Source organism: Entelurus aequoreus, linkage group LG08 (assembly GCF_033978785.1).
Source record: "Entelurus aequoreus isolate RoL-2023_Sb linkage group LG08, RoL_Eaeq_v1.1, whole genome shotgun sequence".
Lineage (NCBI taxonomy): Eukaryota > Metazoa > Chordata > Actinopteri > Syngnathiformes > Syngnathidae > Entelurus > Entelurus aequoreus.
Genome location: NC_084738.1, coordinates 53,430,100 through 53,444,200, shown reverse-complemented (window position 1 = coordinate 53,444,200; position 14,101 = coordinate 53,430,100). Strand labels below are relative to the sequence as shown.

At 38.2% G+C, this 14,101-nt stretch overlaps 1 protein-coding gene across 1 annotated transcript in view; it reads right to left on the bottom strand.

The window, feature by feature from the left end:
• The window catches only part of slc2a11l (solute carrier family 2 member 11, like), a 35,305-nt gene extending 25,131 nt beyond the window's left edge, over window positions 1-10,174 (bottom strand). The window contains 5 exon segments of the mRNA XM_062057488.1: window positions 5,219-5,348; window positions 7,393-7,517; window positions 7,584-7,744; window positions 9,980-10,078; window positions 10,151-10,174. Coding sequence (XP_061913472.1) covers window positions 5,219-5,348; window positions 7,393-7,517; window positions 7,584-7,744; window positions 9,980-10,078; window positions 10,151-10,174 — 539 coding nt within the window.
• Window positions 10,175-14,101: the final 3,927 nt, after the last annotated feature.

The following is a 14,101-nucleotide window of genomic DNA, read 5'->3' as shown; positions in this document are numbered from 1 at the left end:
AACTCAGACTGATCTTTGGAAATGGGAAGGTGGGAATTCTGTCCTTTTCCGAGACCAGACTTGATAGTTCTATTAAGGACTCTGAGATAGAAATTGTCAATTACACAGTAGTCAGAAGGGACAGAAATCGACATGGGGTAGGGGTTTGTACGTATGTAAGATCTGATATCTGTTTTAATGTACGGGATGGTTTGGAGCAAAGTGATATAGAGGCAGTGTGGCTTGATATCATTTTCCCCAAACCCCAACAACTGTCAATTGACTCTCTGTACAGACCCCCAACTCAAAACTCATTTTTTGAACAGCTAAACGAGGGATCAGCTGATTTAGGCAATTCTCAAGTGATACTGATCGGTGATTTGAACACTAACATCCTGAAAAAAGATACTCCTATCTACAAATACTTCAGTAATTACTGTAAGCTACATAGCCTGAAACAGCTGATCACTTAATTCACATCGGTGTGCCCTGCTGCTCAAACCGTCATTGATTGAATTTTGACATCAGACCGGACCAAGATCTCCAGAAGCGGTATAATCAAGTGTGGAATAAGCGATCACTTCATCATTTTCTGCATACGTAAAATTCAGAAATCTATATCAGATTGTCACAACACAATAAGATTCAGATCGGTGAAGAAGTACACCAGCGAAGCTCTAACAGCAGCCCTGGAGAGGCTGGACTGGTCAAATGTACTAAATTGCTCATCGGTTGAAAAAGCATGGGCATGCTTCAAATCCAACTTCCTGCATGTACTGTATCTGACCAGCCACCCATGAAACCTTCCAGAGTAAAATCCAAAACAGAACCCTTGATCAATGCAGACATAATAGAAACCATGAAACTTAGAAATGACAAACACGCTAACTTCACTAAAAACAGGACTAAACAGCTCCTTAAAGAATACAAAAAGCTAAGAAACGAAATAACTAATATGATCAGGAAGGCCAAATCCAGTTACTTCAACGAAAAACTAACGGAAAATAAAAATAACCCGCAAAAACTTTGGAAGACTCTGAAACAATTGGACCACAGCAGTCTCAAAACAATAACCACCAACCTCAATTTGAAAATAAACGGCTCACTCATCACAGACAAACTGAATGTGGCAAATTCCTTTAACAGATTTTACTCAACCATCGCTTCCAAGTTGGTAAATAAATTGCCCTCACATTCAGGCCTCTACGGTGAACAGCACATCCAAGACTTTTACAAAAACAAAGGGGTACGCAAGGATGACTTCAAGTTTGTCAAAGTTAAAACTGATGATGTGTTAAAGAAACTCAACTCGCTGCAGCCAAACAAAGCCACAGGACATGATAATATTCCCACCATATTTCTCAGAGACGCAGCTGTCATTATTGCCCCAATGGTTGCTGATATCACCAACTTGTCTATCAATCAGTGTCATGTCCCACAAGAATTCAAGCTCGCGAGAATATCACATCCGTATAAAAAAAGAAACAAATTAGACCCCGGCAACTACCGCCCTGTTTCCATCCTTTGCTCCATCTCAAAGGTTATAGAGAGGTTAATATATGAGCAAATAGATCATTATCTATCAAATTGCGACCTCCTATTCGAATTTCAATCAGGATTCAGAAAATCACATTCCACCGATACATGCCTACTGTACCTAACTGACTACATCACGCGAGAGATAGACATGGGCAAGTACTGTGGAATGGTTATGCTGGATCTTCAAAAGGCATTCGACACAGTTAACCACTCAATACTGTTAAACAAATTGAGGGCAATCGGTTTTGACAGCGCAGCCACAAACTGGATGAAATCTTACCTTGAGGATAGAAAACAGGTGGTCGAGGTGAACGGATCACTGTCCTCTCCACTCAAGGTGAGCTGTGGTGTCCCACAGGGGAGCATTCTGGGACCATTGTTATTCTTGATTTACATTAACGACATGAAATCAGCATGTAACAGCAATTTGTTCCTGTTTGCGGACGATTCTGCAATCCTGGCCTCGGACAGGGACAAATTGAAGGTTGAAAGTGCACTCAGCACCGAACTAAGTAATCTCTGTCTCTGACTTTCCGATAACAAACTGTCACTACACCTGGGTAAAACAGAGTCCATCCTATTTGGGTCCAAGCACAACCTAGGTAAATCCCCGGGCTTTACGATTAAAGCAGGTGATACCATAATCACCAGCAAAGACAAGGTAATTTACCTAGATTGTACATTGGACAACACTCTCTCGGGTGAAAAAATGGCATTTAAAGCAATCACCAAGATCAATAATAAAACTAGATTTTTGGGCAAGATTTCTACGTTTATCAAAGGGGACACACTTAAGACCCTTGCCGGTGCCCTTATACAGTGTCATTTTGACTACACCTGCACCTCATTTCACCAGTATCCCCAAGCCACTAAAAACAAAACTGCAAACTTTCCAAAACAAGCTGGTGAGACTCCTGCTCAACCTCCTATACAGGACTCACCTAACTCAAGCCCACTTTACCAAATTGGGATGGCTTAGAGTTGAGGAAAGAGTACACCAAATCGCAATGTGCCTGGTATTCAAAATACTCAGAGAAACTGTCCCTAAGTACCTGTCGAACTATTTCACCAGAGTAAGTGATGCTCACTGGTACTACACGAGAGTGAGTTCCTCAGACCTCGTTCCCCCCAAATTCAAGACTCTCATGGGAAAAAGTGCATTCTACTATTTTGCCACCACACAGTGGAATGCATTACCAACAGACCTTAAAATTGTAACTTCCCTACAAAATTTTAAAACTGCCATAAAATCCTGGCTCAGCTCAAGCTCTACCTGATCTGAACTAAAATTGATCCCCAGCAACTTTCCAAGGCATCAAACAGGTTTATATGTGGTTATAGCAGGGGTCACCAACGCGGTGCCCGCGGGCACCAGGGAGCCCGTTAGGACCAGATGAGTAGCCCCCTGGCCTGTTCTAAAAATAGCTCAAATAGCAGCACTTACCAGTGAGCTGCCTCTATATTTTTAATTGTATTTATTTACTAGCAAGATGGTCTCGCTTTGCCCGACATTTTTAATTTAAGAGAGACAAAACTCAAATAGAATTTGAAAATACAAGAAAATATTTTAAAGACTTGGTCTTCACTTGTTTAAATAAATTCATTAATTTTTTTACTTTGCTTCTTACAACTTTCAGAAAGACAATTTTAGAGAAAAAATACAACCTTAAAAATGATTTTAGGATTTTTAAACACATATACCTTTTTACCTTTTAATTCCTTCCTCTTCTTTCCTGACAATTTAAATCTATGTTCAAGTAAATGTTTTATTTTTTATTGTAAAGAATAATAAATATGTTTTAATTTGATTCTTCATTTTAGCTTCTGTTTTTTCGACGAAGAATATTTGTGAAATATTTCTTCAAACTTATTATGATTAAAATTAAAAAAAAATATTCTGGCAAATCTAGAAAATCTGTAGAATCAAATTTAAATCTTATTTCAAAGTCTTTTGAATTTTTTTGTTTTAATTTTTGTTCTGGAAAATCTAGAAGAAATAATGATTTGTCTTTGTTAGAAATATAGCTTGGTCCAATTTGTTATATATTCTAACAAAGTGCAGATTGGATTTTAACCTGTTTAAAACATGTCATCAACATTCTAAAATTAATCTTAATCAGGAAAAATTACTAATGATGTTCCATAAATTATTTTTTTAATTTTTTCAAAAAGATTCGAATTAGCTAGTTTTTCTCTTCTTTTTTTCGGTTGAATTTTGAATTTTAAAGAGTCGAAATTGAAGATAAACTATGTTTCAAAATTGAATTTTCATTTTTTTCGTGTTTTCTCCTCTTTTAAACCGTTCAATTAAGTGTAAATATCATTAATTATTAATAATAACATAGAGTTAAGGGTACATTAAGCAAATTGGCTATTTCTGGCAATTTATTTAAGTGTGTATCAAACTGGTAGCCCTTCGCATTAATCAGTACCCAAGAAGTAGCTCTTGGTTCAAAAAGGTTGGTGACCCCTGGGTTATAGTGTATATATATTTTCCCATTCTGTTTTGCACATTCTTGGAGACAACATGTGCAAAGTCATGTACATAGTGCCATGTACATAGTGTAAATAGGCCCCCCCTGCCCCACCCATTTTTTGTATATATTGTTTTTCAAATCACCTGACATGTATACTGTGTATACAGTATGTACATCATTTATTAGTTTTTTAACATAATTTTTTATATACATGTTACAGGTTATATATCTTTTATTATTGAATGTATCAAAAGTGATGAATATTTAATGGACCACAATGGAAACAAGCCTTTTGGCTTTTTGTGCCATCCATTTGCCTTTTTAAAGCATTACATGGATTCAATTCTTTAAGATGTCAATAAACTTCTCAATCAATCAATCAATATATCATATACAACAATGTAACCAATGTCATATATCACATACAGCAATTTAATAGATGTCATATATCATATACAACAATGCAATAGATGTCATATATCACATACAACAATGTAATATATATCATATATCACATACAACAATGCAATAGATGTCATATATTACATACAACAATGTAATAGATGTCATATATCACATACAACAATGTAATACATGTCATATATCACATACAACAATGTAATAGATGTTATATTTCACATTTATAGGTTCGATCTTGGGCTCGGGATCTTTCTGTGTGGAGTTTGCATGTTCTCCCCGTGACTGCGTGGGTTCCCTCCGAGTACTCCAGCTTCCTCCCACCTCCAAAGACATGCACCTGGGAATAGGTTGATTGGCAACAATAAATTGGCCCTAGTGAAAGATTGTGAGTGTGAATGTTGTCTGTCTATCTGTGTTGGCCCTGCAGTACCCCGTCTACCGCCTGAATGCAGCTGAGATAGGCTCCAGCCCCCCGTCCCCCGTCCCCCCGAAAGGGACATGCGATAGAAAATGAATGGATGGATGGATGTTTACTTTTTTATTTTCTCTTATTTTACAAAGCTATCTTCCATCAAAGGGTGGGTGTGTATACGAAACAAGTCCATCTAGTTGGAGGCAGGTCAGGCTGGTGTCATGTCCTGAGGAAGAAGGTTTCATGACATCATGGAAAGCCAACGCTTTAATGAACCAACCATTGGAACGTATCTTCTCTCAAAAGTGGAGTCAACAAGTGAGGGAGACGATTGGTTGTTTGATAGTTTGGTGCTCATTAACAGACTCTAACGTAGTTCACTTCTGCTCACCTGATCCCCAGCAGCTGACCAGTGAACTTCCCTGCAGCGATGAAGGTGGCAATGGTGACGCCTACCATCCCTCTCAGCGTCTTCGGGGCGCATTCAACAAGGTACACGGATTGAGTGGAGAGACTGACTCCTGCATGGGTGTCAATGGTGACTGAACATTTTATGTCTTTTCAATTTTGCACTGTTCAAAGTCTGTCACATAAACGATTTTGTTTGACTAATTTTCTTGATCTTTAGCCACACATCCTCCTTGCACAAATGTACGTTAAAAGACATTTTGAATTAGAGATGTAGTGATCGATTGGCCAATATTCATGAAGTACATAACAACCCATGAAGATTAATGCCTTTCAATGCCGATCACAAAAGCCAAACTCCTCTGGCTGATACTTTATTTATTTCTGGTCCCCGGGCTGAAGGAGCCAAAGTTGATAACCACTAAATTAATAACAAAAAGTATCGTTATCACTGTAGCTGAGGTTAAACATGTTAAACACAGAGTAAGAACAAGCAGAAGCAATAGTCGGGCTAGCCACTAAGCTAACTAACTTGAAACAAGATCAAAAAGAAGTACTTAATAAAATGTAGCTGGAAGCACGTTGCAGAACAAAGTAAGCAGTTTTTTTTAACAGATAATGAACAAATACATTAATAAGAGTTAGAGAGGATGGTATGACAACAACTGTTGCTGTGTTCACGTAGGTTCCATCCACATATTGGTAGTGTTGATACCAGTGGGAGGCCGTGCGTTTCCCACCAAGGCCTAAATACTATACAGGAACACATTGACCCCCTACTGGGCATTGAATCACCTCAACAGTGTACAAAACGGGTTATTTTCTGGCACATTTAAAAAATCAATTAAAACGCAACAGCAATTAAAACATATCTTATGTGGTACTGTCAAAATTAAAGTTGCAAAAAACATATTAAAAGTGAAAACATTAAAATATTTGAACTCACAATTTGTAGAACCCATTCGATGCCATATAAGTCTGTGGTACCCCTAGTAGTCGGTTTATTCGAGTGGAAATGGGGGGCATTTCCCCATTTCATCGCCAGAACAGCTGAGTTAGCTTCCGGGATTGGCCGACATCGTCTCACAAGATGTAGTTTTTCTTTAAATATCCTTCTTGAAAATGGCCTCGCAAATATATATCTGCCACCTAATCAACGTTTTGTTCTCCTTCTCTGCTATCCCGGCTACGGCGCAACACTTCCTGCTTTCTGCTAAATTGAAACTTGTGAATGCATACTCACTTTGGAATGACAAGTGATTATCCAATCACAGTCTCGTTAACATCAGGCTACTTAGATAGGCTACTGTCAACAACTTGTGATCTGATTGGCCATCGCAACTGTCTATCAACTCTATGTGTTCTCAAATTCATCCGCTAACGGTCCCTGTGAGTATTTAATCACAGGCCTTACTGACAACACCTGGTGATCTGATTGGGTATCGCAATTGTCTATCGACTCTATGTCCCCGTTCACTTACAGTGCACAGACGCCCACATTGTTGATTCAGAAGGCCTCGGGCAGATTTCGTACAGCATGGCAACATAAGCCAGCTGAATTCTGATTGGATACAAACTGGAACCTAAAAACATTAGCACTCAAACAAGCATAATATGACATGAAGAGAATATGAATACTTTTAGATATTTAGGTAAAGTGCATTTTAAAATAATTTTATCTTTAATTATGATCATGATTTCTGATTATGTTGGGCCAGCAGAGAAGGCCTTGTTGGCCTGACGGCCCACCACTGTTTGATACCAAGAGTAGTAGAAGTATATGAACGATACCAGAGTTTTTAGATAAAAATTCATATTTTCACAAATTCAGGAAAAAAACAGGAGGACTTTGAGGTTATAAAGCAAAGGATTTGAAATACTAGGATGCAGTAAGTTCTTACTTTTGCTTAGTTATTGTGTATTATTGACTTCTTTTTTTTATCAAATAATTGTATATAATAAAATAAATGGATGTATAAATATTGTGTTGATATTGTTACAGTGTCAATAGCACAACCCATAAACACATTAAAATATATTTAATTAATATACGTGACAGTTTCTGCTGCATGAATTCGGAAAATATTCAAGCAAATGATTGCATTTACGATTCCACACACCTCCAGTGTACCTAATGTTGTGGCCATTTGGTCTTACCCGCATTGATGCCGTACAGAAGCCTGGCGGCCATGATCATCTCAAAGGACGCGGCTGCTCAGCTGCAGAGCATCAGCACAGCTCCCATTATCGCCAGCAGGTTGTTGAGTAGAAGACACGTTCTTCTGAGCACACAGAGATCATGCTCGGCATCTTGGCAAACAACCACTTGGTGTGTCCGCACCACTCACCTTCCGTACTTGGAGAAGATTGGAGGCGCCAAGAGCGTGCCCAGCAACCCGCCCACGCAAAAAAGGGAGACAATGAAGGACCAGATGAGGGAGATGTGCCATGGTGTCAGTCTGACTTCATATCTTTGTAGGCACGTTTGGTTTAGCAGCTCCTTGATGTACTGGAATCAACACAATCATATTACAATCATATCACAATCTCCTTACAATCATCACAATCATATTACAATCATATCACAATCCCATTACAATCATCAGAATCATATTACAATCATATCACAATCACATTAGAATTATCACAATCATATTTCAAAACCCAAAACCAGTGGAGTTGGCATGTTGTGTAAATAGTAAATAAAAACAGAATACAATGATTTGCAAATAATTTTTAACCTACATTCATTTGAATAGAACGCAAAGACAATATACTTAACGTTTGAACTGGTAAACTTTGTTATTTTTTGCAAATATTAGCTCATTTGGAATTTGATGCTTGCAACATGTTTCAAAAAAGCTGGCACAAGTGGCAAAAAAGACTGAGAAACTTTAGGAATGCTCATCAAACACTTATTTGGAAAATCCCACAGGTGAACAGGCTAATTGGGAACAAGTGGGTGCCATGATAGGGTATAAAAACAGTTTCCATGTAATGCTCAGTCATTCACTAACATGGATGGGGCGAGGTTCACCACATTGTGAACAAATGAGTGAGCAAATTGTCGAACAGTTTAAGATATTACAAGCTATTACACAAGGAATTTAGAGATTTCACCATTTACGGTCTGTAATATCATCAAAAGGTTCAGAGAATCTGGAGAAATCACTGCACGTAAGCAGCAATGCCCATGACCTTCGATCCCTCAGGCAGTACTGCATCAAAAAGTGACATCAGTGTGTAAAGGATATCACCACATGGGCTCAGCAACACTTCAGAAAACCACTGTCAGTAACTACAGTTTGTCGCTACATCTGTAAGTGCAAGTTAAAACTGTATTATGCAAAGCGAAAGCCATTTATCAACAACACCCAGAAACACCACCAGCTTTGCTGGGCCCGAGCTCATCTAAGATGGACTGATGCAAAGTGTAAAAGTGTTCTGTGGTCTGACGAGTCCACATTTCAAATTTTTTGGAAACTGTGGACGTTGTGTCCTCCGGACCAAAGAGGAAAATAACTGTTGTAGGTGCAAAGTTCAAAAGCCAGCATCTGTGATGGTATGGGGGTGTATTAGCGCCCAAGGAATGGGTAACTTACACATCTGTGAAGGCACCATTAATGCTGAAAAGAACATACTGGTTTTGGAGCAACATATGTTGCTATCCACACCCCTGCTTATTTCAGCAAGACAATGCCAAGCCACATTTTGCACGTGTTACAACAGCGTGCCTTCGTAGTAAAAGAGTGTGGCTACTAGACTGGCTTGCCAGTAATCCAGACCTGTTTCCCATTGAAAATGTGTGGCGCATTACGATGCGTCAAATACAACAACGGAGACCCTGGACTGTTGAACAACTTAAGCTGTACATCAAGCAATTTTGGGAAATAATTCCACCTGAAGAGCTTCAAAACTTGGTCTCCTCAGTTCCCAAACTTTTACCAAGTGTTGTTAAAAGGAAAGGCAATCATCACAATCATATCACAATCATATCAAAAACACATTCATATCACAATCATATCACAATCATATCACAATCACCTCACAATCACATCACAATCACATTACGAGCATATCACAATCATGTCACATTCATATCACAATTACATTATAATCATATCACACTCATATCACATTTATATCACAATCACATTACACTCATATCACAATCGGATCACATTCATATCACAATCACACTACAATCATATCACATTCATATCATAATCATAAAACAGTCATTTCAAAATTAGATCACAATCACATTAAATTCATATCACAATCAAATTCAGATCACATTACCTTCATATCACAATCATATCACAATCACATTACCTTCATATCACAATCATATCACAATCACATTACAGTCATATAACATTCATATCACAATCGCATTACAATCATAGCACATTCAGATCACAATCACATTACAATCATATCACAATCACATTACAATCACATTACAATCATATCAAACTCATATCACAATCATATAACAATCATATCACAATCACATAACAATCACATCACGATCACATTACAATCACATTACAATCACATTACAATCATTGTTGTGTTTTTAGTGTGTTCCTGCTTCTCCTTGTCTGTACCTGTGTTTTTTAGTGATTCGTCCTCGGCGAGGGGCGGACCGTGTGGCACACCTGCCACATGAATCATATCACATTCATATCAATACCAATAAGGCCGCGACTGCATGACCGCCTGCCTCTGTTTGACTTACAGTGGAGGAGGACGCGACCACAGATATGCAGAATCCGTACTGAAATGTCCCGCCAATGCCCAGTGTAAAGATGGCGGCGATGACAAGAGGACAGTCCAGCTGCATGAAAAGCATGAAAATATCATGAAATGTAGCAATAATTGCGTTTGATAACTAGAATAAAGGACTTACCAGGAGTGTTAGATGTTGTGGCATCGCTGAAGTCATGAAGGCAACCTTTGCCAACTCTAGCATGCTAAAGTGCAATCATTAAACTGGTGGTGGCGTTTATGGCGCATGTCTCCAATTACAACTTGCTTGCTGGGTGAAGTAAAGTGAAGTGCATTGTATTTATATAGCGCTTTTCTCTTTCTCCTTTAAAGTCATGTCCTTTACATAGTGAATCCCATTAGCTACATCTTTAAGTTACATTTAAACCAGTGTGGGTGGCACTGGGAGCGGGTGGGTAAATTGTCTTGCTCAAGGACACAATGGGAGAGACTAGGATGACGAAAGCGGGGATCGAACCAGCAACCCTCAAGTGGCTGGCAAGGCTGCTCTACCAACAGCTATGCCGTGATGAACTATGATGAAGACGATGCTGACATATTTTGCTGGATCCAAGTTATTGGGCTATTTCATGACACCGAATGAAGAGTTATTAACACCACAAACAATCCTACAGAGTCACGCCCACTTGCAGAACATTCAGGAGTCAGCACACTTTTCCTGGGGGTGAAAATCTGGCACTTATAAATCAAACATTAGCAAACAAACAGGTCAGCGTAAGTCACAGTGTTTGATCACCTATTGCCTGTGGTGTCCCACAGGGCTACGTTTTGGCTCCCTTTTGAAAACAATATGAACTTGGTTTTATTTAAATATTTAGTTGTGGAGAGAATTACTTTGCCAAAACCAGGTATTTTCTGCAGGTTACAATAGACTTGTATTTATCACACAATAGGAAATGACGACGTTGCAGTGCAGCTTTATACATAGAGTAACAGAAGTAAAAGGTAATGACAAAAAAAAAAAAGGTTTTGTAGCATTCGCAGAATTTTGGCTGCTCCTGATGTGTATAAATCGCTGAATACTCCGGACAAAAATATGTCAGAAAGATCTCCATTGATACAAAAATTAAAACTAATTAAACAAATAATCCTTTTTTTCTTTCTTGAAGTATTTGTAACCTTCTTGTCAACTGTTGGTGTTAGACTGTTCCACAGTAATGAGAAAAACGTTGTTGAAATAATACCACGCACACACTCACAGAGGAGGCATCTATGGATGCAGAGAAGGTGGGGGCGGTCACGTGGCACAGATCCAGCCAATCAGCTAGAAGTGCGCATTGCGATGCTGTGCAAAGGGACACTTTATGAAAGGCAGCTTCAGTGATCAATAAGGTTTCTGTGTGTGGGCGTGCGGGTGCGCGCGCGCGCGTGCGTGTGTAGGTGCGTGTGTGTGTGCGTGCGTACGTGCGTGCGTGTGCTTAAAAAACACGCTGCAGTTTAAAAGTGGGAAGTCTTTCAAGTGATCATGTGACCCCCGGCCAATCAAATAAATGACGTCAGTGTGACCTTATGAAAATACTGTGAGGTCAAAAGTGTGAGTGGAAAAGGTGAATTTAAAAAAAAAATATATATATAAATAAATGTTATGGGCTCCTTATGTATTTTCATGTATTTACGTTTTTGGAAGCACAATGAATTGTTTGTAGATCACTAAGTCAATTTAAGTCAATGAAAGTGAAAGTAAGACAAAACATGAATTGTTTGTAGATCACTAAGTCACTTTAAGTCAATGAAAGTGAAAGTAAGCCAAAAAAAAGAATTGTTTGGAGATCACTAAGTAAACTTAAGTCAATCAAAGTGAAAGTAAGACAACAAACAAATTGTTTGTAGATCACTGTAATGCTCTTTCCCTTGTGGGTTCTTTTGGACCAATATAACTGATGCAGGGCCGCTGTCAGGGTGTACAAGTCTCTTTTATTTTGCTCTTTCGTGCAATCGTCGTCTATTCTCTTCCTCTTCCTCCTCTGAGTGTCACCACGCTCCCCTCATGGTCTCCGACGCTGCTAATAAAGAGACAGGTGATTAGATAACTCGTTCCAGCTGAGGTATCTCCTCACCTGTCAGTTGCTTCACAGCCGGCTCCTGCACACGCCCTGCCCGCAGGGGACGCGTGGACCACACCCCTTCCACAATCACTAAGTCAACTTAGTCAATGAAAGTGAAAGTGAGACAAAAAATAATTGTTTGTAGATCACTAAGTCAACTTAAGTCAATGAAAGTGAAAGTGAGACAAAAAATAAAGTGTTTGTAGATCACTAAGTCAATTTAAGTCAATGAAAGTGAAAGTAAGACAAAAGTTAAAATTCTTTTGAGTGCAAAATAATGTAGATTACAGGGACATAAAATGACATTCATGATATTCTATAGATTATATTGTATAAATTATATTGTATATATGATAATCTATATATGATATTGTATAAATTATATTGTATATATGATATTGTATAATAATAATGTATATATTATATTCTATATATGATAATTTGTATATAATGTGTATATGATATTGTATATATGATAATTTATATATGATCATTTATACATGATATTGTATAATGATATTGTATATATGATATTCTGTATATGAAAATCTGTATATAATGTGTATATGATATTGTATATATGATAATCTATACATGACGTATATATGATCATTTATATATGATAATCTATATATGATAATCTATATATTATAATCTATTTATGATGTACACATGATAATCTATATGTGATTTATATATGATAATCTATATATGATGTGTATATGATAATCTAAATATGATAATAAATATATATGATGTGTATATAATAATCTATACATGATAATCTATATATGATGTGTATGTGATAATCTAAAATAATCTATATATGATATTGTTTATATCAGTGATTTTCAACCTTATTTGAGCCACGACACACTTTTTACATTTACAAAATCCTGCGGCACACCACCAACCAAAATGCACAAAATGACACTCTAACACAGTATATAATACATATAGTTAATAATATAGTATCTAAATGTATTTATACTCACCTAGTGTGAAACCTGGGCCTGTTTCGATGAACACAAAATGGATATCCTGGCAGGAATGGTAGAAAGACACACATGAAGCTCTTCCTCAACAGCTCTCAGTCTCTCTCTGTTTTTAATTTTTATCGCAGTCAAGCTTGAGAAGCTCAGCTCACATAGATATGAGCTAGAGCAATGTCAAAATGGCTTTGTTGGCCAGAATGGGGAACTCCTTGGCAACAGATAACCAAAAACTGTCCAAAGGAAGATCAGCAAAGTTAAACTTTAAACCATGATCTTGTTTCAATTCAATGAGTTCCTCTTGCTCCTTTAAAGTCATGTCCTTTCCAGCAATGGATGCTTAGCTGTATGGGTTCCTAACCCAGACAAGGCATTCTGTGAAGGCTGAAGAGAAATAAAATAACAACTTCTCCTCAAGAGTTTTTAAATGTGTGCCAATCACTTCGCACATTGCAGCAGTGTTGCCATCATGCAGTTTCTCGGTGAGTGGGAACATCTCAAGGTTGCCACGCTGCACATGTTGTTGCCAGAGCTGCACCTTTAAACGGAATCCATTCATTTTATCAGTGCTTGTAAGCAGGTTTTCATTTCGGCCTTGCATCCGTGTGTTCAGTTCATTCAAATGATGAAATATATGTGCCAGGTATGCCAGCTTTGCACACCACTCATTACTTGCAAGCAACTTTGAGTAATCAGACCTCTCGTTTGTCAGAAATACTTTAAGTTCCTCTTGCAGCTCATACACACGGGTAAGCACTTTGTCGCGCGTGTGGAGCAATAAGACTTTATGTTCCGCTCCCATTTCCTCACACGAAGACGCAAATAAACGACATTTCAAAGGTCGCGTCTTCACAAAATTCACTATGCGCACAACAGCATCCAACACAGGAGCTAGATCTGCTGGTAAGGTCTTTGCAATGAGTGCCTCACGGTGCAAAAAACAGTGCGTAACAATAACATCCGGGTTTCTTTCTTTGACCCTACTTACGAAGCCTTTGACGCGCCCGACCATGGCGCGACTCCATCAGTGCAGAC